This window comes from Brienomyrus brachyistius, unplaced genomic scaffold, assembly GCF_023856365.1.
Source record: "Brienomyrus brachyistius isolate T26 unplaced genomic scaffold, BBRACH_0.4 scaffold56, whole genome shotgun sequence".
Lineage (NCBI taxonomy): Eukaryota > Metazoa > Chordata > Actinopteri > Osteoglossiformes > Mormyridae > Brienomyrus > Brienomyrus brachyistius.
The window spans coordinates 1,276,431-1,301,099 of NW_026042331.1; the positions used below are offsets into that span (position 1 = coordinate 1,276,431).

Genomic DNA, 24,669 nt, shown 5'->3' on the forward strand with positions numbered 1-24,669 from the left:
CTTATCCATAAAATGCATAAAACTCTATTTTAAAAGGCAAGTGTCCATTCAGAATGGCACCTAGAACGTTTTGACGTATTATTAATGTATTGGGAGTTTTATAACGTGTTGCAAAGTTCAGAGTTTAATGCTGATAAAATCTCATCCATTCTACCAACACCTTGCATCCCCACCTTCTCGAAGCTTTAATATGAGCTCTTATTTGTATATCTTACAACTGTACCTGTGTCACGTATGTAATATCCCAGAGCACCTTGCATGTCTTCACCCCACCACACCCCGATCTACCTATAGCCGACCGATTCTCCGCAGTGCTGAGACAGAGAGTGAAAAGGGGGGAGGAGAGAGACAGTGAAAGGGGCGAGAGGGGGCAAACGCTGGGGAGAGAGAGAGGGAGAGAGAGACTGCAAAATCCGCCAAGTGCTCCTGGCGTGAAGACATTCCTGTCTCTTTCGCATCATTCAGAGTGTCAGAAAGGGTAAGTGTCCCTTTCCTAAATAACGTCAATATTACAGCACTGACGTAATTGTCACCATCAGTTATTGCGGGTTATTGTTACAGCATCGGCTGACACATCGCTTTGTCAATGTCCATTTGTCAGTCAGCGTGTTTTAATAGACCGTGTCAGCCTTAGGAGTATTTAAATAATGTTAACATTTGGAAAAAAGGAGATATTTTGTAATAAAAATCAATATATAAGTTCAGTCATAAATTTGTTTATATACATGCCCGGGCATTACTATTCTAACATGTAGCGATTTAGCGTTAGACATGCCAATTTTCTTTCGGAGATATGCATGGGGATGATTTACTGACTATGAATTTGTACATTGTTAAACATAATTTGTGTGAAGAGGGCATCGGTGTGTCGTATTTTGTTTTCGGTATGTGTAGATTTCTGTGAAGACTGAAAGAGGGAGATGGGTATGCAGTAAGTACGTTTAAATAGTCATGCACTCAGCGCTTTTTCCTGGGGTATTGGGCACACTTAGTTTTTATGCAACCCTCTACTATATCTGGCATGGTAACTGTTCGTGCTTGTCACTGAATGCTGTTTTAATGTGCTTCGCGATTTACAATTTGAGCAAATCCCCGGGTTTATTTGCATACGTGTAAGAATGGAGGATGGCTGCTGTGCTATGGGGGTGTGACTGAATCATGTCGGTGCAGGGTATGCGTGGACACCGTGTATGCATAAGTCTCATTTCCATGATTTTAATGTCCTATCTTTCCTCATGTTATGTCAACCTCACCCAGTTATAACGCGGTGTAGCCAGTTTTTGTCAATCAAGGCCACTTACTGTTATTTTCTAAAACTTGCATCATAAACATTATTTATAAGCTCATTATATTGTCTGTTTCATATTTGTTAATGATGACATTTATTATTAAAACACCCCACATTTGCAAGTAATGTTATGAGGAAACTGATTTTGATAAGTGTTGACGCAGGTTTTTGTCACCTATTACTGCCGTTTGTCTATAAATGTATTCAGTAAAGCAGCTCCATCTACGACAGTCAGCATTCTCCTAAAATGTCCCTTCCTGCATTTACTCTGTTCAGCCTCCTATTGATTCATGAACTCTAGCACAAAGCCGGCTGGCAGCTCCAGGTGCTAGACTGAGTTATGACTCGTGAGCTCAGTCTGGCTCTTCCTGCTCCGTTTCTTATCCATTTTCCTATCATCCTGTTCTCCTTTTGACCCAACCATCCACTGATAATATTGCTTGGAAGGTTTGTCATTTGCTTTAAAACCACATATCCCATGAGTCTCTACCCTCCCTACAGCTTACAGTTCAAAGGCAGAGGTCAAGATGAAGTGTTCTATTATTTTATGCTATCCCACAGACATAATTTTTTCCTGACAGTCAATGGAATATTGCATATGTGAAAGGTTTATTTCTGTCACTTTCTTGAAGCGTTTTTGGTGGACAACCATTTTCAAGGGAATTATATTGTTAATAATGTAAAGAACATGTCATCCAAGGATGAAGGGTACAATCTAACGGTACTCCTGGAAATGGTATTTATAGCCTAGTTTTCTTTTTTTAAATGGTTCCTCCTCATTTTTTGAAGATTTTATTAGTTTGAACATACTTTTTCATAGCTGGGTTGTTTTATAATTTGTATTCCAACTCTGTATATAAGAACATAGTACAAACCGTGGTTTAATGTAAAAACAAGGATGTGGGGAGTTTATATGATCATGCCCATGAATTGCATGAAATGCAGCTTCCTCTTCTGGCTGCTGAGTCTGTGTTTCATTGACAAACTTGGTCATATATTGTCAGTATCCATTATGCCAGCAGTCAGTGGCAGAAATATTCTGGTCACCGCTTATGTATGAGCCTCGTGGTGGGAGTGGGCGTCTTCTTCCATGATCCATTCTGCATGTGCCTCCTTCTCCCGGCACAGATGAGCTCGTGCAGCAGCCGGGCCCTGACACTGCTGTCTTCAGTGTTCGGGGCGTGTGGCCTGCTGCTGGTGGGAGTGGCTGTTTCCACCGACTACTGGCTTCTCATGGAGGAAGGAATCGTGCTGCAGCAAAATCAGAGCACCGAGGTGAAGATGTCACTGCATGCAGGCCTGTGGAGGGTCTGCTTTGTGGCAGGTGCGCCTCACTGGGAGGGACCTGGTTGGCAGCCACACATAGGGCACGTGGGCCTAGAGGTGATGTGTGAGCCCAGAATGGGCATGTAGGCCCTGGGGGTGGGTCTGGGGAGCGTGTGGGCCCAGGTGGCATGTTCCTCTGCTCATCGCCCCCCGTTGTTTTCGCAGGTTCGGAGAAAGGGAGGTGTGTGGCGTCAGAATACTTCTCAGAACCAGAAATTGAGATCACAACTGAAAATACTGCAAATATACTAAGTATGTTCAAGAGCTGTTTAAACCTCCAAACCATTTCATAAAAAGCACTATGTTGTTATTGTAATGACACATAATTAATGATAATGGTACCATCAGCAGCACCAGTAGTATTATAAATAACAGTGGTATTCATACCTGGAAGAGGCAACAAATATGTTTTATGACATTATTTCAGCTGATGGTTTACATCCTCGGAAAATTAGGAGGACATGGACACACACACACACACACACACACACACAGGTTTGTAACTATATCTATGTGGGGACTCTGTTCATTTCTATGGGGAAAACTCCAATCTGTAAAATGGACTGTAGGGGAACAAATGGTTATGTTATATTGAGTTAACAGAGCAGATATTACTTTCTAATAAGAAAGTCCCCTCAAATGACAATTCACCAACGTCACAATGTACAACAGGGCACACCAGTGCAATCTCCAAGACATTTTCTCCTCTTTTTTACCCATGTCACTTTGACTCACTGTCCCACTGTAAAATGAACTGTGGGGGGACTAATGATTATGAGCTGGAAGAAATATGTTTTTTGACATTATTTCATTATTTCATTCAATAACAGGTTTTAAACACATTTTGAGGGACATTTGTTCCCCACAATGTAATATAAACCTAATACACCAACACACGCGCACACACAATCATATACACACAGTTACACAGTGCAGCAATACCAGAAACACATACAAACTCCACGCACATATAATCACACACTGTGGGTGATGTCAGAGACACATGCAAATTCAGCACAATCACACACACACACACAATCACATGCTACAGGTAAATTCAGACACATGCAAATTTCATACGTACACACATACACCGAGTAAAAAATCCATTTAATTGTCAATAAACAGTAACGAAGAATGATTAAAGAATAATGAAGATTAGTAAATGAAGTAAAAACATTAATAAACAACAATTTATCTGTAGTTGAAATGTCACTGTGTGTATTTCTTACTGAACTGTAAACCCGAGAGATGGATTTGTCTCTTCATCCATTTCTCTCATCTCTCTTTTTGGTCCAATCAGAGATGGTGAGGACAGCGACACCCTTTCCCATGGTGTCTCTGCTCTTTGTCTTCGTTGCCTTCGTCATCAGCAACATTGGCCACATCCGTCCACAGAGGACCATTCTAGCCTTTGTCTCAGGCATCTTCTTCATCCTGTCAGGTATCATAAGGCACAAACTCCTGGTTGGGAGATCGCTACTGTCCAATGGCCACAAAGCTCCTTACAATAGTTTCACAGCAAATAAACCTACAACAGCCCATATAAGTTTTATCCATCATTTCCCTACTGTGTTTAAAGTCTGTACATACGTTTTACCATGGTTGCATTTTGTCATTCTGCAGAGTGTTAGATCATACTGACAGATGTTACTGATGCAGTCAGCAGGAATTTTCTACCCATGCCTGAACAGAGGTACACCATTTTAAAAGGGATTTCAGTTAGGGAGAATTTTATTCATTGATTTCAATATCGTACTTTTACAGGAGATTTTTTTTTACAGGAACCATGGTCATTTCTTTTCCTTATCACCAGAATTTATAATATTATTTTGCTAAATCCCGTTTGGGCAAGAACATTGGCTATAGCGTCCCATTCTGACCAGCTTCCTAATATCAGTATGTGGCCATACATATGGATGTATCATAGTATTGTGGTTCTGAGTATCACCGTATTTACCATTAGTTTTTCTTCCAAAGTGTCAGTGAAATTGTACAATATTCCAATATGTGAATGTTTTTATAATACCTGAGTATCAGTGTGTCAATGTAGAGTGCCAGTGTGTGGATGTACTGTATAGTTTTCATAATGCATCTCTACTGTGTATCAGTGTGTGGATGTAGACTGTTTATTATACATGTCAGCTGAGTATCAATGTCTGAATGTAGAGTGTCAGTGTGTGGATGTAGATTGTTATTCATACATGCCTGCTTAGTGTCAGTGTGCCATCATGTCAATGTCAGAGGCATTGTTATTACCACACATATGTAGAGTGTGGCTGTAGCATAATTATTTCTACTCAGTGTCCAATAGCTATAGTGTATGGTGGAGTTGGTCTAGTGCCACCGAAAGACTTGAGGTACCTGTGTCCTATGCTCCCTTAGGGCTCAGCCTGGTGGTGGGGCTGGTTCTGTACATCTCCAGTATCAACGACGAGGTGATGAACCGGCCCCGTGAGCCTGAGCAGTTCTTCCACTATCATTACGGCTGGTCTTTCGCCTTCGCTGCAAGCTCCTTTCTGCTGAAAGAGGTCAGGGCCATCAGTGTGCTGCAGAGCTCCCTTAGTCACACTGTCAACTGCAATCAGGCACGAGACAGTGGGGGCGGGCAGGGGATTAAGAAGGCTGTCTGTTACCAACCTGCGGAAAACTACCAAGATGGAAAAAAGCATGCAGCTGCATTCGCCGGGGATGCGATAAATGAGAAATCTTAAAACCCCCAGTTTGTGATGACGAAACGATTGTGTATTCAGGAGGAGTGTGCGCTGGACTGGTTTAGAAGGAGTAAAAAAAACTACAGAGCTCTAGGTTTTACACCGGAAGCCTAGCAAGTCAAGAGTGAGAAAAAACAGTGGCATTCTTTCTATGCAAATCTCATCAGCTAAAGCAACCTGCTGACATACTTGTTATGCAGACTCATGGATCTGGCCTGCATTTTGGAGGTGCCAGTGCATCTCGACTGGATAAACAGCTTTATGCTCCCAAAACAGGTTCTGGTCTGAATAGTAGAGTAGAGCTCTCATCCATGGGTCCTAGTAAACCCAGACTGGAAGGAACAGAGTATGGTGATGTTCATATAAAGAAGTTTGCAGAAACTGCAATGTCGTATTTCATATGGGCAGTAAGGTTTCAGACATTTAATCATTTTAGTGTATGCATTCAATTTTATTCATTGCATGAACTGTTATGTACAAATACTTAATCTAAATGTATTTGCAGATAAACCCATTCAGAGAAGTAATGACCTTGTAGTGTTAGCAGTCATGCTAAGTGAATCGCCTGTGTTATAGACATGCTGGCCATGTTACAAACACCTTTATCTTGTGGTTTGTCCAGGGTGCGGGGGTGATGTCAGTGTACCTTTTCATGAAGCGCTACACAGAGGAGGAGATGTACCGGCCACACCCAGCCCTTTATCGCCCTCGACTGTCAGAGTGCAGCGACTACAGCGGGCAGTTCCTTCACCCTGAATCCTGGCCCCCCCTACAGAGGGGGCGCAGTGCTTCTGAGGCCTCCAGCGACATTTCCATCCAGCTGAACCAGGCTCTCCCACCCCCACCACCACCAAAAAACAATCCACAGCACAGCCCCCCCATGGGTGTCATAGGGGCTTCTTCAGGCTCCTCTACTGGGCCAGGCTACCAGCTACTCCCCCCGACCTCATTCCCCCTCTCTCACACTCTGCGTTCCTCTCGCAGCCCCTCCCTGGGCCCAACCAGTGCCCCTCAGTCTCTGCCTCTGGCTACCCCCCCCACCTGTGTGCCCCCACCCCGCTACCATGCCCATCTGCAGATGAGCGCCTCCCCTTGTTAGAGTTGGGTTGAGCTGAGCTCAGAGTGGCACCATGATGACAGAAAGACGGACTTTAACATGCAGAGGCATTCGGTGGGAGGCAGAGGAGGGTCATACAGAGATGGGAAGCTGGCTGACGTACTGAAAGGGTGAGGATGATCATACCTCCTGACTAGTAGGGGGAGGAGTCAGAGATTAGCAAAAGAGCAGCATACAGACAAAATGTACAGGACAAGTATCGCAATCTTTGTATATACATGCAGATTAACACTGTAACTGACTGTAAACTTACTGTAGTAATGATCTTAATTGATATTATTATATTATTATTATTAACCCATTCTTTACCATGGAGACTTGTCACACAAACTTTTTATTTTAAAAGATAAGGTGTCATTGGCAGGTGAGCTGACATTAAGATGCTCTCCCAATGTCCTCAAGAATGTTTCCTGTTTCCTAGTTTCCCTGCACTTCTCTGGCTTACCACACAGCAGCCAGTTCACAAATATCCCTCAAAGGTATTCCTGCATGGAGCTACAGTCATTATTAATACTGAGAAGAGGAGTTATGATATTAAATGATATGATACAGTAATCTCTCTTTCTCTCCACACACACACACACACACACACACACACACACACATATATATATATATATATATATATATATATATATATATATATATAGAGAGAGAGAGAGAGAGATAGATAGATAGATAGATAGATAGATGGGTGGATGGATGCAAAGCACAGATACTAAGTACAAAAGATGTAAAAGTGAATTTTTGCACTTAAGTGGGCATCCCATAATGCATGGAACATGGCAGACTGCAGTGGTGGACTTTGGTGCTGAGAACTGCTGGACCAATTCGAGATGTAGACCTGTACAATACAGGCAGTCAAACAGTATTTAAGGAAAATACACTTTTCAGCACACACCGCATATTATTGTACATGGGCTGGAGTGCATTATACTGTCATACTGCAGTTCAAGGAGTCATTTGTGATGCTGGGTATGAATATGTTATGTCATGCAGGGACATTGTGCAAATCAAATTTGTGGGTAGGCACCATTTCAAAACCACACACAAGACATAAACAATACATATATGCAGATATTTGATGTTCTTGAAACTTTATGCAACTGTTATATATACAGACATGTCCAGCTAACCTTGTTTACTGAGATGTAAATCGTGAATGTCATAATGTAACAGCTCACTGATGACGTGTTTTTGATAGGAGTTGTGATCTGATGGTGGAAGCTCACTTGGCCACATTACCCTGACTGCAAGTTTGCTGCAACTTTAACCACGTGTTATTCCCAGTCAGTGTAGACATGTTACTGGTTGATTGAATAATTTATTTATTTGCTGCATTTTTACAAAATATTGGCTAGGCACGCGCATACCTGCATTGGCACAACGCCAATGTCATGAATGGTGGCCATTTTTTGTTTCTTTAAATCCATTCAGATTAGGCAGACAAGCAGTAACACGCATAAAACAGTATTAATTCAGTACTTGCAGTCATTGGACAACTCAATACGTGTTTTGATAAGGTAAATCAAAGTGCTAACCTGTGATTTGAAGTACCTTTCTTGAATATATAACCAGGTACAATACAAGAGATACAAAAAAAGTATGCAGAAGCCTTTGGACGGATACACAGTGGCTGCCTTGTGAAAATTAGAGACAGCCTGTGTTTTCATATATGCTTCATTTTAGTGACAGGGATTGACACTCACAAACTGTGAAATTAAAATTATTTACAAATAGCACTCCATCATGCACATAACAGATCGAAATCTTCCGAATGAAAACTATGTTGAATTATATTCTATTGCTTTTAACGATAATACTTATTTTATAACGAATTCCAATATAATATTATCATTCATGTCATTTAAATGCAACTCTGTTTACATGCAAACATAAAGGATTTGTATATATATACATACATATATTTATTTTTATTCAATGTTCCGAAGCAAAGCTGTATATTGTAAAGTGATACATCAGTGCCGGTCCTAGCCAATGTGGAGCCCTAGGCGAGCATCACCACCCGCGTCCCCTGCCCGAGGCAAATTGAAATTGGATGGCCAGCCGGCTCCCCCTCAGAAGTTGTCGCCCTAGGCGGCCGTGCTGGTGGCACCATGCACTAGGACTGCTTCCAGCTGGGAGCGAAACACGCCATCTCATTACCAGCTGTTCCACTATCGAAAACAGTCTGCTACAGAAATGTAGTTTCGTTATTTAAATTAATCAATATATGTAAATGAAAAGGGAGGGGTAGATTAAATTTATTTCAAACTATTATGCTGCGCATAAAGAAAATATGTGGTCTATATTATTATTATTATTTTTATAACAATTTCATGTATTTTTAGAGGACTAGACATATTAAATATGTACAGTATATATAAATATATATGATTATACCCGAGAAATACCATTGTCTATTGAATTTTAAGCCACTTTCTACAAACAACGTCGAAAGTTTTCTCCTCAGACTACATTGTTTTTGTATTTATTTCAATTCTTTGTATCGTCGTCCCTTTTTAAATCTAATTTCTCCAGTTTCCCCGCTTTCATTGCCCTTTCCTTATTCACTTTCTTATTCCCAACTTTCCCATCGAATCTTTCTCCATACATTCCTTCACGCAATAAGTACTGTACCTGTATTAACTGTTTATTTCTAAGAAGGATGATAATTGTGACAACAATATACAGAACCAAATATTTTTGAGAATCTGTACTGTAATTATGAATATGAATATAAATAGAACTGACCACTCCTGTGATCGGATTTCTGCTTTGGGCAATGTCAACATTTATGTCAGTTTCTTCTACACTTCAGTAAATCCTGAAAATGTCCATATGTGAATGTTGGAGGTTAAATTTGTTTTATGATGGCGCTTATTACATGCATATAATAATCAAAGAGTCATGGTCTGTAATGCATGACATTTTCTGGTGCTGGTCTTCCACATAGCAGTCAATGACGTAATATTTATTGTCGTACAGAATTTTATCAGTACGAAAACATACTGTATATTCGATTTCACGCAGCCACTTCCTGTTAATGTTTAAAGTCTTAACACGGTAACGCCGCGCGTAGCTTTACATCTTTTACAATCCAAATTCAGCGTACATCCTGGAGAGCTGTGGGAAAATGGCTAATCATACGTGAGAGTGTATCTGGGTGTTACGCCGAATCACTTTTTTAGTGCTGAGCTGTAGGGGATATCTCCGTAGGGCAGAGCGTGGTTGAAGTGATTAGAGTTAGCGGTGCATGGCATGCACGCCAGCCTGTTCGTATACACAGGCTCTGCTATATATAATTCTACATCTGTACTCCCAGAGAAACGTTTAGGTTTTTAAAATAAAGTGGTGTCGATAGCGCTACAAGGTAGGCCTACTCGTCGTTTTTATTATTATTATTATTATTATTATTATGGGATCTTGGCTGAGAGTAAATGAATTTGTAATCATTAAATCTTTTAACTTCCATAATCTCATTGTGTATAGACGGAATATAACACAATATATAAAGCAGACAGTTAATGCGTTTATTGCAATTCTAAATTACACACCAATTTTACATTTTAATACAGTACTACACACATACATTTTATATGACTGAAGCGTCGCCGTTGCTGCACAAAAAACCTGTCACTTTTCTACACACCCCCCTCCCCCCGACTGCGGTTTCTCTCTGATAATCTTCAATGAAAGCAAGAGGAGCAAGAGTGAGTGAGTGAGAGAGATAGAGAGGCATATCGAACTTGGTTTTGTGCAGACCCTTAAAGTAGTTTCTTTATTTGGTGTCAAAATGCGTTTTCTATATAATTGTTTTACTACATAATTCGTTGTTCAAACACCATGTGCGAACGCGCTGCTGTAAGCTTTTCAAACTTTGCAGAAGGGCACATGTGATTGCGAAGAAGGCTGAACGTTTAAAAAAAAGACTCAACTAACAGTTCCAGAAGACGAACAACCGAAGCACACTGTATTTTGCAATCATGGTCCACATGTTATGTCTGATTGCAGGGGGCATGCACACTTTTTCGGCCGCCGAACTCAGCTCCTCTGCAGACTTCAGACATCACAGTGTTAATTTTCATAAGGAGAAATTCCGCATTTCATTGGAGAAAGAAAATACAGTGCGAGAGCAAGAGAGCGAGAGAGAGAGCTTCACTTCTAGTACCTATAATCTACAATTATACCAACATCAAACGACAAATCAGTATAAACACACAAGTGAATGAATGAACACTTTTTGTGGTAGGGAACGAGGTAGGGAAGCCTCATATATAAAGCCATGCATAAGTAAAGCTTTACGCTTTTACCGGAGAAGATCTCGGCCGTTTGTGTGCTCTCACCCTCTGATATGTCGGATACGACGATTTGCTTACGTGAGGTTTGGTGTGTGAGAGGGACAGACAGGGGGACTACGGGGAAGAAGAGACGTTTTTAAGAAGAATATTCACCGATGCGCGCACAAATCACCGTTTACAAAGTTGTTAACGCAAAATACCCAGTTTACTGCATAAAATATTGTATTTATCATCCGTAATACCAAATATATACAATAATGCCTTTTTGTTTACTGCTCAATTAACTACACCATCTATTCTGCGCTCCCCCATTTTCTCTCTTGATTTCACCGTCCTTTCTCCCTCCCCCTTCCATTTAATCTTTTTTCCCTTCTCAATCGACGAAGTCCGCTCATCGCAAGGGCTAAAGAGGTTAACCTTGGAGGTAAGGAAAATCATGAGCATTGCTGAATATTACTGTTATTGATATTATTTATGGTTGGGGGCCGCTGGAGCACATCAATGAATATTGCTTTCCGATGAATCTCCAGGAGCGTAATTTTATTCCACTGTAATAATAGTATGGATACTTGGTTTCCAACGAAAACGTACGTGTCTGTCCTTTATTTATTTCTGTCATATATATATATATATATTGATGGCTGTATAAAAACGCGTAAATTCAATTTCTAGACAGATAATTAATATATCTAATATATTTTGCATATATTTTCAAATTGTAATATTATTCAGATTCGTTGTGTGTCCATTACCGTTTTCGGAACGGGTGTTTTGATATCTGTCTACTTTGACGATGTTAAAACTAACGTGCCTTTTAGAAGTAAAACGCTGATACAGTAAGTTATTGTGCGACCTTATGCTTAGGCGAAAAGCCATCCATTTTCAGCAATATAGCGCTGCGACTTGCTCGCTGCATATGTGCTATGTGTTCAGCTGCGTTCAGCCTGTCTGCGCATATGTGACCGTAATGTACAGTATGTTCCAGGTTTAAAGTCTCAGTCTTATAAGCAATAGCTCATCACTATGTTAGTGCAACATGGAAGCTGACAGTTTCACTCAGACAGGACACTTTTATATTGCTCTTAACTATATTAGCGTTATTACTCTTCTCCAGCTGTAACGTTGGGTAAACATTAACTTACTTCTTTGGCTACTGTTATTAAGTGACGTCTTTTCCTCATCAAATTGCATCACGGAATCTATAAAGAGAAATAGTTCGATGTGAGAATGGCTTGAGGAATTAATTATGATGCAGAGATTTACCGACAATGCTGAACACAGGTAGCCTTGAACCACAAGCATCCCGATTCACACTGCAGGGAAATGTGAATGATGTCTGAATGACGATATGAGAGTATGATGTGTGCTCTAAACCTTGTACCTTTTCTGTATTACCATCCCATGTATTTACATTTTGCAAACACATATTATTTACCCCCTTGTGTAAAGAACTTTTACAAGTTAGAAAACATTTTCTGAAAGAATCATATCTTAATTCAGGAAAGGTTCCAGCCATAAAATGGGTGAATTCAGGTAAAGTTTTTTGCCATTTTGACTTCTAGTACCCATTAAAACATTAACCCAATTTACTTAACACAAATATGATACCTTTCTGCAATCCTTAAGATGCCTACTCATCACATCAAAAGAAAAAAAATGAAATTTTCTGCTTATGGGGGCCGTGACACAGGTATATCTGCACCCGTAAGGTAAATTGTGACGCATTTCAGGTAATGTGGGACAGGCGGTTTGGTGATGTGGGACAGGCGGTTTGGTGATATGGGACAGGCGGTTTGGTGATGTGGGACAGTCATTTATTTAATACATTCATCCATTGTCTGAAACCACTTAATCCCAACTGGGGTCGCAGGGGGGACCGGAGCCTATCCATTGGGCACAGGCGGGAACCAACCCTGGGCAGTCGCCAACACACCGGAAGGGTGCACACACTCACACTATTTAATACATCAATATTGAATATAGGTGCAATATATCAATACTGAATAATTTGCAAAGGGTTTTGCAAGTTTAATAGACAAAACAGCTCAAGGAACAGTTGAACATTAAGTGTTGATTCATTTTAATCAAAAATAGTCACTGAAAAAAAGTCAAAATCCATTACATTTAATTTCATATTGGATTTTGTTTTGTAGAAAATACCTAAACCAATACTGTACATGTAAAGCTTATAATAGTCCTCCGAGGAAAAACTACAGTTGCTTGTTCTTACTTAGTCCTCCTCCTGCCCAATCACCTTTCTAACTTTCTTTTCTGCTATTCTCTGCCTTGGTGCCATCATACACTAAAACCGTTTAACAAATTCAAGTTGGCAATTTTTTCCCATTTCATAAATAAATAAATATAATTATTTATATATTATGTTTAGTTACCTGAAACATACTGTCCCACTTTCCCTAATTAGTTTGGTAAAATGGGACAGCTGACAAATAACTCTGTTTAAAAAATTAAATAGAACTTTGTCAATTTAAAGTATTTAATTAACTGCGGTAGAATATCATAGACATAATTACATAAAAATGAGGTGCATTGTGTTTTTTATAACAGATTTACAACCTTAATATTAATACAATCAAAAGCACGTCATTCACCTTAGACTGTGATTTCTTGTCTCGTCCTCAACTGTGACCTCAGACCAATAAACTCATGTTTTTCGGATCTTGTGCTTTCTGTACCAGCTCCCGATAACAACTATTCTAACTGGATCTACTTTAGCCGGGAAATAAACTTCTCATAGCTTAACTGTCCCACATTACCTGATGTCCCACAATACCTGAATTCACCCTAATGCTTCAGGCCTGCATATATTTTCAGAATTATTAAGTATATCGATGTATTATTTTGTGAAATCATGATGCTCAGCATTACTAATTAGGGCCAGGTGATATGAACCTAAAACTATATCTTTACAATATCTACAAGTTAGAGATGAATGGTTATGAAAATTTTATATTACAATTATAGTGGCCAAAATGATCACAGTTCTCAGTATTACGGTATTGTTAAATGTGCTGAAAATGCTCAAAAAGTACTGATACACAAACTGAAATAATTTCACCCTGTTTTATATTGAAAACCACAAATGAAATTAGCACTGTTATGTGCGCTTGCGTACCTGCCTCTGAGAAGCTGCTGCTAACCTTGGTTGATGCAGGACAGTATTTAGCATGAGTTTTTCCCAAGCCGGTAATGAATCATTGGTTTAATGATAATTATTGAAATTCATAATAGTAATACTAACTGTTATGAATACGACGGCAACAAAAGTACCATTTTATGACTAGATTTCATATGGCTGACAACAACACATGCCGGATTGAGAGAGATCTTTGAAGTACAAAGTGTTGTTAAAAATGTGAGCTTCATGAAGGATAAAAAAACTTGAGTATGTTAGCCTTAAATAAAGTCTTCTGTTGCTTTCAAGTACCTACTCGGAAGATCTGACTAGGGAGTAGGGAAATCGTAATAACCGCATGAGGGCGTATTCAAGTGGTTAAGTCGGAGTAAAATAAGAAAGCTACTTTTTGCTTTACTTTATTTTTTGTTCCTCCAACACCAAAATGCATAGCGTTAATTGAAGAGCAAAGGAAAAGCATTACGTATGTTATTTATTAAAAAATAATGGCAAATATTTGTATATGATTTGGCACGTGCACTTACATGCAACAGAATCCCAGATGAATGTGCCCTAAAGACTGGATCAGAATGGACCCTGTTGCTCATCATGCATCCTTACATCTTTCGAAGCTACATGCGTCTCTCCAGGCATCAGTTCAGTATATTTGTTAATGAGGTAAGAGGCCTTGGACTCACAGATGACCACCAGGCTGGAGGTTTGGACATGTGCCTGTGCTTAAAAAAGCACTGATATTTCTGTGATATGTAGGAAACCAGAATTGTTTATGTGAAATTTCAGATAAGTTTGATGTTCCCTAAGTAAACGCACATAAACACACTTAATATGTAGCTGCAGGTTGTGTTACTGACTAGTTTCTAGCTAGCCTAGTTTACAGCTTAACAGTTAATAGATTAATATATGCAAAACAAAGAGAAATTATTACTTTTCGTAACCCCTTGCTTAAACAACAGGTAGCTGACCAGCTACATATCAAATTCTGAGAAAATGGTGACAGTGCTCCATTTAATAACAATCTCCGCAAATATTCAAAACAATTGGGAGTTTTATAATGAAAGACTACATACTGTAAAATTCATAACTTTCATATAACCTCAAGTGTCATACTTAAGGGGAAAATAATTTGCCTTTCACACTGGAGCTATCCATTATCCAACTCAGGAACTCAGAGCTTAAAGAAAAGTTTGTCACTGTTAAATATGGCTTTGTAGTGGCACCCATGTGTGCTCATCTTGTATTTACGATTTTTCCGACATGACTTGACTTGAGTAGAGTTGCAGTCTGGCCTAAAGTACTATGAGTTTCACTTAGCGGCCATTTCGCTTAACATCTTGGTTGTTGGAACAAAATAGGCTGCTAAACGAGAAATGGTTGTATAGACAAATTCTTTATTCCAAATAAAAGTCTCAAGATAAATATGATGATATGTATATCTGTGTTGCATCAATAAAATATAGCAGCTATGACATAAAACCGTTTCACTACACTATGTCCACCAAACGACGATTTTTTTCTCAATTAATGATAATGCTCTCAAAACCGAAGGTAAATGTTTATTAACACAAAACAAAATCTAAAACCTATGTATCTCTAAAATCAGATGCCTGATAACCATTGAAAGTGAGCTTAATAACTGGAAACATCCTTATTTTAATGTATTAGCCTTCAATAAAATGAAACATATGACAAATTACGATATTTTTAACCTATGACCGGTTTGATTGTTTTAAAATGAAATGAACCATGTAATATTACTTCTACATCTTTCCCTGCCGTCACCTTCCCCATGAGATGCCACTAACTGAATAGTCTGATTTTAGCAGTGAATTCTGAGACTTTACAACTGAAGCTGCCTTGCGAGTGTCAACTAGGCAGGAGTACTATACCAGGTCCCTATTGAAAATCTTTAATAAATCCCCAATTTAACGCACAGCTAAAGTATATCGATATAAACAATATTGTCTCGTCCTATATCTTGTTTGATAATATATCTATATACTCTAAAAATTTGATATACCGCCCAGCTCTAAGGGAAACGTGTTAGTGTCTGTTATATAAAAATACTGTTTCAGTTATATGACAGTGTTTTCGAAGAAGTAATTAATCTTGGTATTTTTGTCATTTAATCCAGTTTTTATACTTTTATTTTACCTGCTTCCATTTATTTGCCTCACTTTTGCACCACTAAATTGCACCCTGTCAGAATTAGGTTTACTGTGCTGTTTGTTCTCCTCAGTGTCAGTTATCCTGTCTTTTTGCACTCTTCTTCAAAATTTGCACAGATTGCACACTATGCACTCTACACTGTTAGGTTATTATGTGTTAGTCTTCCGTTAATTTATGTAGTACTTGGTCCGTTGTTTTTTAACTGTGCTCTGTACTACCTGTGTATGGTTAAAATGGTATTACAAACCTGCTTGACTTATTTTATATTTCTATTTGGTATACTTGAGGGGACCTAACCGTAAATTGAAAAGCTATACCGAAATCAGGAATAACTTGACGGAAGCACTTAAAACACTGGTATTGTTTGCACCACTTACATGTTCTGCATCGTCTGTGAGGATAACTAGAGGGCTTTCTTTCAAATAGTGAATGATAAACATGCACTTGTTCATATTACAAATGACCCAGGTCCAATGTTCTTTTATTCCACCTTCCTCAGTGTCCTTGTCTGCTCTATTCTGTCTTTTAAATTTGATGTTTCTAAACCAAGAGAGTAGAATACACATTTTACTTTTTAATTTCCTGCACATGTATATAGTCTATCTTTGTTCTGTACCTGTATAGTGCTGCTTCTCATATTACAGTTTTATTTGTGGAGAAATACTTTCCCTTTCGTACTCCCCAAGGCTGCTTGTTAATGCACTCTCCTTTTTGTTTAAATGTGTTTAACTGTTTTTCAGGAGCAAATCTTCTAGTTCTGAGAAATCCAAGTAACTGAAGGAAAGTGGAGAAAAGTGAACACATATTATCTGAGTGAGAGCCCAAGAAGAAGAAAAAGAGAGAGAAAAAGAGCAAGGGGGAGACAGTCGATGGATGCAGCTTGGACAGAGGAGTCGGCACATTTTTCACTGACAAGGAAAAGGAAACAGCAAAAATTGAGGGAAAGGGGAAGAACACGGCACCAGGTAAACACAGAGACCTACAGTCAATATGTGTGTGCTGCTGGGAGAGTCAATATGTATGAGCTGCTGGGGTTGCAATAGGACAGAATGGGATTTCCATTACAGTACAGCAAATTTTCCTGAAACATTCAGATGTCATCATTTATAAAATAATTCACTGCTTCCAGATAGGTATTTTCTCTTGCTTTATGGAAAGTGTATGCAGTTTCTATTAGGCACAGTGCTGTTGTTGGTAAAGTACAGGAAAAAGAAATTGTCACTGAATTAAAATATAGCAATTATTGTATCGGGATACAGAATGAAAAGAAATTTAAAAATGTGATAGTAAACGTTTTTCTCAAGGGGCAAGTTAAAGCTGTAATTTTGTAACTGGTCTCTGTATCAGACAGTATGTTTACATGCACAGTAAGAAAAGTAAATTATTGTGTTAATCTAACTAAAATCGAACTTTTAAAGTACATATGAACATGTTAATCTGGCTGAAATTGCACTAGATCAAATTTCTTGAAGTCGAACTAAGACCCCCAGATAATGTGATTGGGAATCGATTTATGTCTGCATGTATACATTCAATAAAATTCAGTCTGGCTTAGGCGCTCTGTGCATGCTCCACAATTTCTCCCCAAGCTTTGACCCAGAAGTAACAGGAGAATTCAGTTCACAGAAGAAGCCTGGAGCATAGCAGAGGACATACAGCACATACAAAACGTACAGCGCTGTAAAGCTGTTCAATTCACTGCTCAATTAAAGGGTGCTTTTCCAGCACAGTAGGTGCTATATGTTTGGTTCTTCAAGAAAGTACCAAAAGTATGGTACTTCAAGGTGTTGGTTTTCCAAAGGTGCAAAAACTGGTACTGGTGCCGAACGACATCACAACTCGAGGCAGGGTATTTTGTACTGAATTCGAAAATTGGCTGTATGTAGTAGGACTCAGTGACATGCAATATTAATACCAACATCGTATGTTATGCACATCCAATTCTTACTTCGCTAGTCAGGTGGAATAAGATCAGGGCCCGACTGCACAAAACACCTTAAGTTTTCCCCTTAAGTATGACACTTGAGGTTTAATTTCTCCTTAGCTGAGGGATTTATTTAAGGGTGTTGCACAGAATCCCTTAAAAGGTTTCCTTAGTTAAGAAAAAATCTTAAGGGATTTACTGCATTGAAAGACATTTTATGGTAGTAAAATTGTACAGTTTACATGGAGACCGTTTGTTTGCTTGCACTCATGTCTGCTTGTGATCCCTGTTATTGCCTCCAGTGTTGATGAGAAAATAGTCTGATGAACATTTTTTGTGTAATGATAATTAAAACAAAAACATGATTTAAATATGCATATAATGACAATGACAAAATTATTCATCTGACTAATATAAATAAAATTTTCAAAACTGGATTTTGTTGCCACTGCCTCCTTATCTAATGAAAAAGTGAACTGTTTCCCCTGGTGTATTGTGTTCAGTGAGTAGGTACTTTTTGCTTGACAAAGAACTGAATGGAGCATATAGCGATAAACTTAGCTGAATGGTTGACAACAACCACCAGCACTAACTTGATAGATATGCTGAAATACTGGGAAAAGAGAAACAGCTGAGGAAAAATTGAGCAGTCAGAATTATTGTTGGCATTTTTACATGCATCGGAAAATTTGTTCTATAACCAATGTGTGACGCCCGCTCCGTCCGCTCCTCGTGTGTGCCACGCCCCCTGATTACCCACGTGTGCTTCCCTGATCGTCTCCAGCTTTGTCCATTTACTTTGCTTGGTCCTGTCTTATTTAAGTCCTGGTCTTACCTGTTTGCCTTGTCTGTCATTGATGTTAGTCTGCGTCTAATGTTCCCGGCTCCCCGAAGCCCGATTTAAACCCTCGTTTACCCCGATTCCTGCTTGCCTGTCTATTTTGGCCGAGAGCCATCGTCTCGGTCTGCTGCAAGAGGTGTACTATTGGCTGAACCAGCCCGACGTCCGGGAGGACCCTGTCGCGCTGAAATTGGCCACCGACAGCTGCGATCTCCTGCTGGCGATGTCCCCATCGGAGGGCGGGCATCGTTTGGGAGAGGTGCGCGCCCTCCTCCATGAGCTCATCCAACGGATGACAGGTCGGAGGTTAGAGCTGGACGCGCCATGCGTCGCGGAGACTGTTCCCCTGCTGTCTGTCCCACCGGACGAGGAACAGCCTTCCGCGACTCGCACGACAAAGAGGAAGAAGAGGAAGAAGCACGCGATCGCCCCTGCGATCGTTCTGGGAGCGTGCATGCTCATCCCCGCTTCTCTCCTCACCGGGGAATTGGAGGACTCCCCGGCTGACCTCGACGTCGTCACCGCAGCTAAGCTGCCTGTGCAGGCAGCTTCCCCCGTCCGGGGAGAACACCCAGCCGCCGCTGAGCTGCTACCGCCCCTCGAGCGGTACTACTTCCGGCCCGAGCGGCTGGCCAACAAGGGGGCCAGCGCAGTGCGGGACGCTATCCTGCGTGTGCCCCGGGCACTTAAAGGGGCCACGTCCATCTTGCCCGCACGGGACCTACCGGTCCCGCCGCCTGCAGCCCCTGCTCAGCCCGAGCAGCCGCCTCCTGTGCCTGCAGCCCCTGCAACTCCCGGGCAGGCGCCCCCACTGCAGCCACCTGCAGCTCCCGGGCAGGCGCCCCCACTGCAGCCACCTGCAGTTCCAAGTCCTGACCGCGCTCCAAGTCCTGACCGCGCTCCAAGTCCTGACCGCGCTCCAAGTCCTGACCGCGCTCCAGCAGCTCTAGCTCCTGTCCCTTTAACCCTAGTCCCCGAGGTGGTCCCGGACAACTCCATCTTGGCTCCTCCCTCTTCGGAGGTGGAGGAGCTGGAATGGGACCCCTCGGGGACAGAACTTGTGACTTTACCCTCGCCCCAGCGACCTCGACCCCGAGCGAGGGTCGTTATGTCTGTGTCCCGCAAGGGGAGGGGACACAGACGTAGGACTGGGGTCCCGCCCGCCCTGCCCCCTGGCTCGCCCTGCCTCGCCTGCGCTGGGGCTCGGTTGGCGCCTGCGGGTCCTGGCCCTCCGGGTCGGCTGTCGCCTGCGGGTCCCCCTCCGGTGCCTCGTCGCCCCGCCTCGCTCCCCTCTCCAGAGCCTGGTCGGCCGCCTGCGGGCTCCCCGACGGCGGCTCCTCGGTTGCCTGCGGGGCCCCTACCTCCGGCCCTCCACCGGACGTCGCTGCCTGCTGCAGCTCCCCCCTCCTCCGGGCCTTCGCCGTGGGCCCCTCCTGCTCCCTCGTCCCCTTCCCCGGTGCTCCCTCCTGCTCCCTCCCTGGCCCCTCCGCAGGTCCCTCGCCCTGTCTCCTCGGCCCCTCCGGCTCCAGCCTCCCGGCCGCCTGCGGCCCCTCCGGCTGCCTCCCGTCGCCCGCTTAGGCTCCCTCGGGCTCCCCTTGGTACCCCCTCCTTCTTTCCTGCCCCGGTCCTGTGTTTGTTCCTCCTCCTGCCTCTGTCCCGCTGTCCTCTGTTCCTCGTTCCTTTGTTCTGCCCCGCTCCGCTCCTGGTTTCCCGTCGTTCCCTCCCGTCACTCCCGCTCCTTTTGTCCCGCCTGTTCCCTCTGTGTCCCCGTTTCTAGTCTGTCTGTCGGCCTTTCCTGTCCTGTGTCGTGTCCTGTCCTGGCTCCTGCCTCTTTGTCAGTTTTGCCTGTCTGTCTTGTTCCCTGTCCCTCGTTGATGGTTTTGGTTCTTGTTTTTCGGGTTTTGGTTCCCTGGTCTCGTCCCGTCCTTCGCCTCCTCCCGGGCGCGCCCGGTGTAGCGCGCCTTTGGGGGGGGGTTCTGTGACGCCCGCTCCGTACGCTCCTCGTGTGTGCCACGCCCCCTGATTACCCACGTGTGCTTCCCTGATCGTCTCCAGCTTTGTCCATTTACTTTGCTTGGTCCTGTCTTATTTAAGTCCTGGTCTTACCTGTTTGCCTTGTCTGTCATTGATGTTAGTCTGCGTCTAATGTTCCCGGCTCCCCGAAGCCCGATTTAAACCCTCGTTTACCCCGATTCCTGCTTGCCTGTCTATTTTGGATCGCTCGCGCTCCCTGAGCGATCTTCAATCCAGCCCGTCCTGCACTTCGCGTGACACAATGTTTAATATTGCCAGTGCCCAGAGTGAAACTTACCAGCAATTATTAGTGGGATAACGTTACATCGTTTCTATTCTGTGAAAGCAAAAGATTGATCTGCTAGCCAGATTTAAAAAGGAATTATAAACTTGTAAATAAAATATGCAAAAATCATAAATGGACTGTCAGTCAGGTAAAGTCAATTGATCATCATTAATCATATTCATTGGGTACTCCCAGTCACAGGACACTCTTCTCAGGATGTGTTCATTTGCTTCATTTCTATCGTCATAAACTCAGCCATGTTGTGGTTAAAATACAGTCAGAGGTACCTTAAGTTTTTTTCCTTACTTTGTTCTTTTGTGCAACTGTTAAGGGAACTTTAAGGGATTCCTTAAGTGTAAGATATGGGGGAAAACTTAAATACTTAAGTGAACATCTTAAGTGAACATTAAAAAACCTTAAGGGGAAGACTTAAGGGTATTTGTGCAACTGGCTTTATTTTAAGGAAACCTTAACTTTAAGGAAAATCTTAGCTTAAAGTGATTCGTGCAACCAGCCCCAGACTTTTTCTTTCCTTCAGTTTGGTACGGAAATTGTAACGCAGGGAGTTGAAGTCTTGCTAAAACATTTTTACTCTGGCACTGGAAAAAAAAAACTTTGCATGTTTTGCAATTTTAATGATTATTCATTTTCAAGATTATGTAGTATATGTTAAAAAATCTGTTTACTTCCACTGCTTTTGCATGTGCTGTATGCTTTCTCTGAGACAATGAAAACCATTTTCATCTTTGCAGTTTAAATCACTGCTAGACGGGTTCGTGAGAAATATATGTTAAACCCATTTTTTATTTCATAAATACCCCAATATTTATTATAGCAAAATCACATTGTAATATTTGAAACATTTCCAATACTGTCATAGTATATTACATAAAGTTCTTCATTTCTTTTTATTTGTCCACACATGCATTACAATTAATTTTATAATTTTTTATGTCTGTGATGTAATAGGTCAATCAGAAAAAGCCAAATACTAATAAGCTGAAACTAGCCGTATCGCCACCTATGGTAGCAGAGTCAAACATACTTTTGTCATTAAATAGATTCCCCTCTCGTGCATGTATACTGGAGCAAGGTCAGTAGTCTGACTAAATGGCGTGGTGAAGCTATAACCGTAGCTCTACATAGCTGTCCATGTAAACGTACTGAGTGTTCCATTTGGTTGATTTTGCAATACGAACTAACTTAGTCAAACAGCTAGTGCGCTGTTTAGTTAGAGAAATTTGTTCATAATAGAACATTTTAAAGTATTGGCTTACTTCAGGGATACTGGCAGAATATTCAGCTTTTTAAGGGGGGAAATTTGGCATGTAGTGTGATATACTGTGGTTGACACTAGTACTTGTGATGTTTTTAATTTAAAAGGAACAAAGGAACAAAAAATTGGTCAAGCTAGTAAAATCATTCTAGAGGTGTATTAAAAGGTGCAGAAGGCAAACCCTTTGGTGCCGATCATACCCAGGAAAAACCTCCTGTCGTAACTTGCGTAACTCAGGAGGAATGAACTGTAGAATGGGATACAATCGACGACAGGCTTTCTTTCAAAATAAATTTGCTGCTTGCGGTAGATGGGCTTAGTTAAGCATTCAGTGTTTCTGCTCTTCATAAAAATGACATGGCGTCAATTAATGGTCCTTTTTAGAAAATGGTAGTATGGTGCTTTCAGTTGGAAAATTCTTTTGCTGTTGTGCTGCAGTTACAGCTTGCACAGAATAATATGGCAGAACATTATTATGAACAGTATCTCTTTAAAACATGGTTTCGAGCATCAGTAATTTCAAGGTAATACATTAGTATTTATGAATTACAATGGATCAATTAATATTTTTTCACCAACACAGTCACATGTTTTTGCACAGCAATTCAATAACAAGCAAATATACTATGGCTATTGATGTTGGATGTATGTTGGAATCTGCTTAAGTGAGCATTGTTGCAGTTCTTTTTGTTATAATTACGTGTTATATTTAGAGTGGATGTTATTTAATAATTTGGACATCCTTGGCTGAAAAGCTATAATCAACTCCTGGCATGCATTATTTTTGTAACAAGTGCAGTTATAATTTTTAAGTATTTTCTGACCCTCACCTGGATGGATGGATGGATGGATTCTACACTACCTACTGCCGTAGTTTTTGTTATGCAGATATCAATACTTCATCAGTTTTCGACCTTTTATATTAAAGTGAGTTCTTTGTATCTTAAAGTGAAGTATTTTGTGAAAATTTACAGTGCATGTGTGAACAGAGGCTAGGCTGATGTACTGTTTAGAATAATATATAAACAAAAAGTCAATTTTATGATTCTGTGTTTTTATGTGTGAAATAGTAGGTTCTAAATATTCTAAGCTATCAAAGATAGTCATGATAATCCAAATATGAATTACTGTATTAAGGTTAGGTTTAAATCCTTAATGTTGGTTCTAGTTTTGCTGCAAACAGAAATCTCTGAATATTTGTGTGGAAATTGAACCTCTGGATAATCTGCCTTGTAAAACTCAAACCAAATTTGATGTTTTTGTATTTTTGCATTGCCAAAAAAACAAAACCAACTGTATTTCCTCCTCTTCAGTGGATAGAGTGAGTGTTGCAGATCAACAGACTTATTTATACTTGATGTGAAACATTGGTGTATTTCCAAGTCACTGAACTGTGCTGAAGTACTGTAAAGCATTGGGTATAAGTGTGCTTAGGAACAGTCATATTTTAAACACACAGCACAGTCTGTGGTGATTATAAAGTAGGCCTATTTGTCGTCATAGCTACTCAGTTAGAAGACTAAAAGCTTGAGCCCTGCAGTAAGATTTTGCATTTGTGTTAATATCATGTTGTCACAAAGGGTATCCAGCTGTGATAAGGCTCAAACCTTGTTCTTATAAGCAACAGATTAAACCCTTACCACTTGGGACTGATGACATAGACGTCTCCATTGCACTCCATCAGGTGTCAAATGGAACATCTTTAATGTGACATTAAGTGAGTTTCTCAGTAAATCAAAGACTAGACATGGTGCTTTTTTCCCCTAAATATACATGAGAAATATATGATTTTCTATATATATATATTTATTTTCGAAGTGTAACAGATTTAGGTAGCGAATAAAAGGTAAAAGATGAACACACCTATAGCATGAGTGTAGTGGTATCACATGTAATGGTGTCCCCTGTATGTGCAAGTGATACTTATGAAAAAGGCATTTTCACTGGCTGTACTTGTATTTTTCCACAAGGTTTCACATTTAATGTCCACCATTTCAGGACACTACCTGACTATTTTTACAAGTCACCTTGCAGATTGATTACGAACTTTCTGGATGTGGAAATTTCCATAAAACAAAGATAGTTCTTCTGTAATGTACTTGTGACAGCCTGACTTGGACATTTAGCTATGTAAATAACTCTAGCTGAAATGACTTATCAGTAACTGGTTTGATGAGAGGGTATCCATTTATACTGCAAGTATTTACAGGACATTTAGGTGAAGTTCCTTTGCTAAGGATCAGTAACAGTGATTCTTCTTCTA

At 40.8% G+C, this 24,669-nt stretch overlaps 2 protein-coding genes across 4 annotated transcripts in view; both read left to right on the forward strand.

Moving 5' to 3' along the window:
- The first annotated feature begins 345 nt into the window (after positions 1-345).
- LOC125724477 (voltage-dependent calcium channel gamma-7 subunit-like) lies at positions 346-7,112 on the forward strand. The gene is made up of 6 exons (XM_049001199.1): positions 346-478; positions 2,417-2,612; positions 2,780-2,866; positions 3,918-4,058; positions 5,000-5,145; positions 5,951-7,112. The coding sequence occupies exons 2-6, from the start codon at positions 2,417-2,419 to the stop codon at positions 6,425-6,427; spliced, it is 1,047 nt and encodes a 348-aa protein (XP_048857156.1). The 5' UTR covers positions 346-478; the 3' UTR covers positions 6,428-7,112.
- LOC125724472 (voltage-dependent calcium channel gamma-4 subunit-like) overlaps positions 7,104-24,669 on the forward strand; it is a 42,397-nt gene continuing 24,831 nt past the window's right edge. The window contains exons 1-3 of one of the 3 annotated variants that reach the window (XM_049001189.1): positions 7,104-9,818; positions 11,133-11,170; positions 16,807-17,031. The gene's annotated coding sequence lies outside the window, so the exon portion shown is untranslated. Of the gene's footprint in view, positions 9,819-10,564; positions 10,706-11,132; positions 11,171-14,076; positions 14,558-16,806; positions 17,032-24,669 lie in introns of those variants that run through there. The other 2 variants (XM_049001188.1, XM_049001190.1) reach the window with 2 other exon arrangements.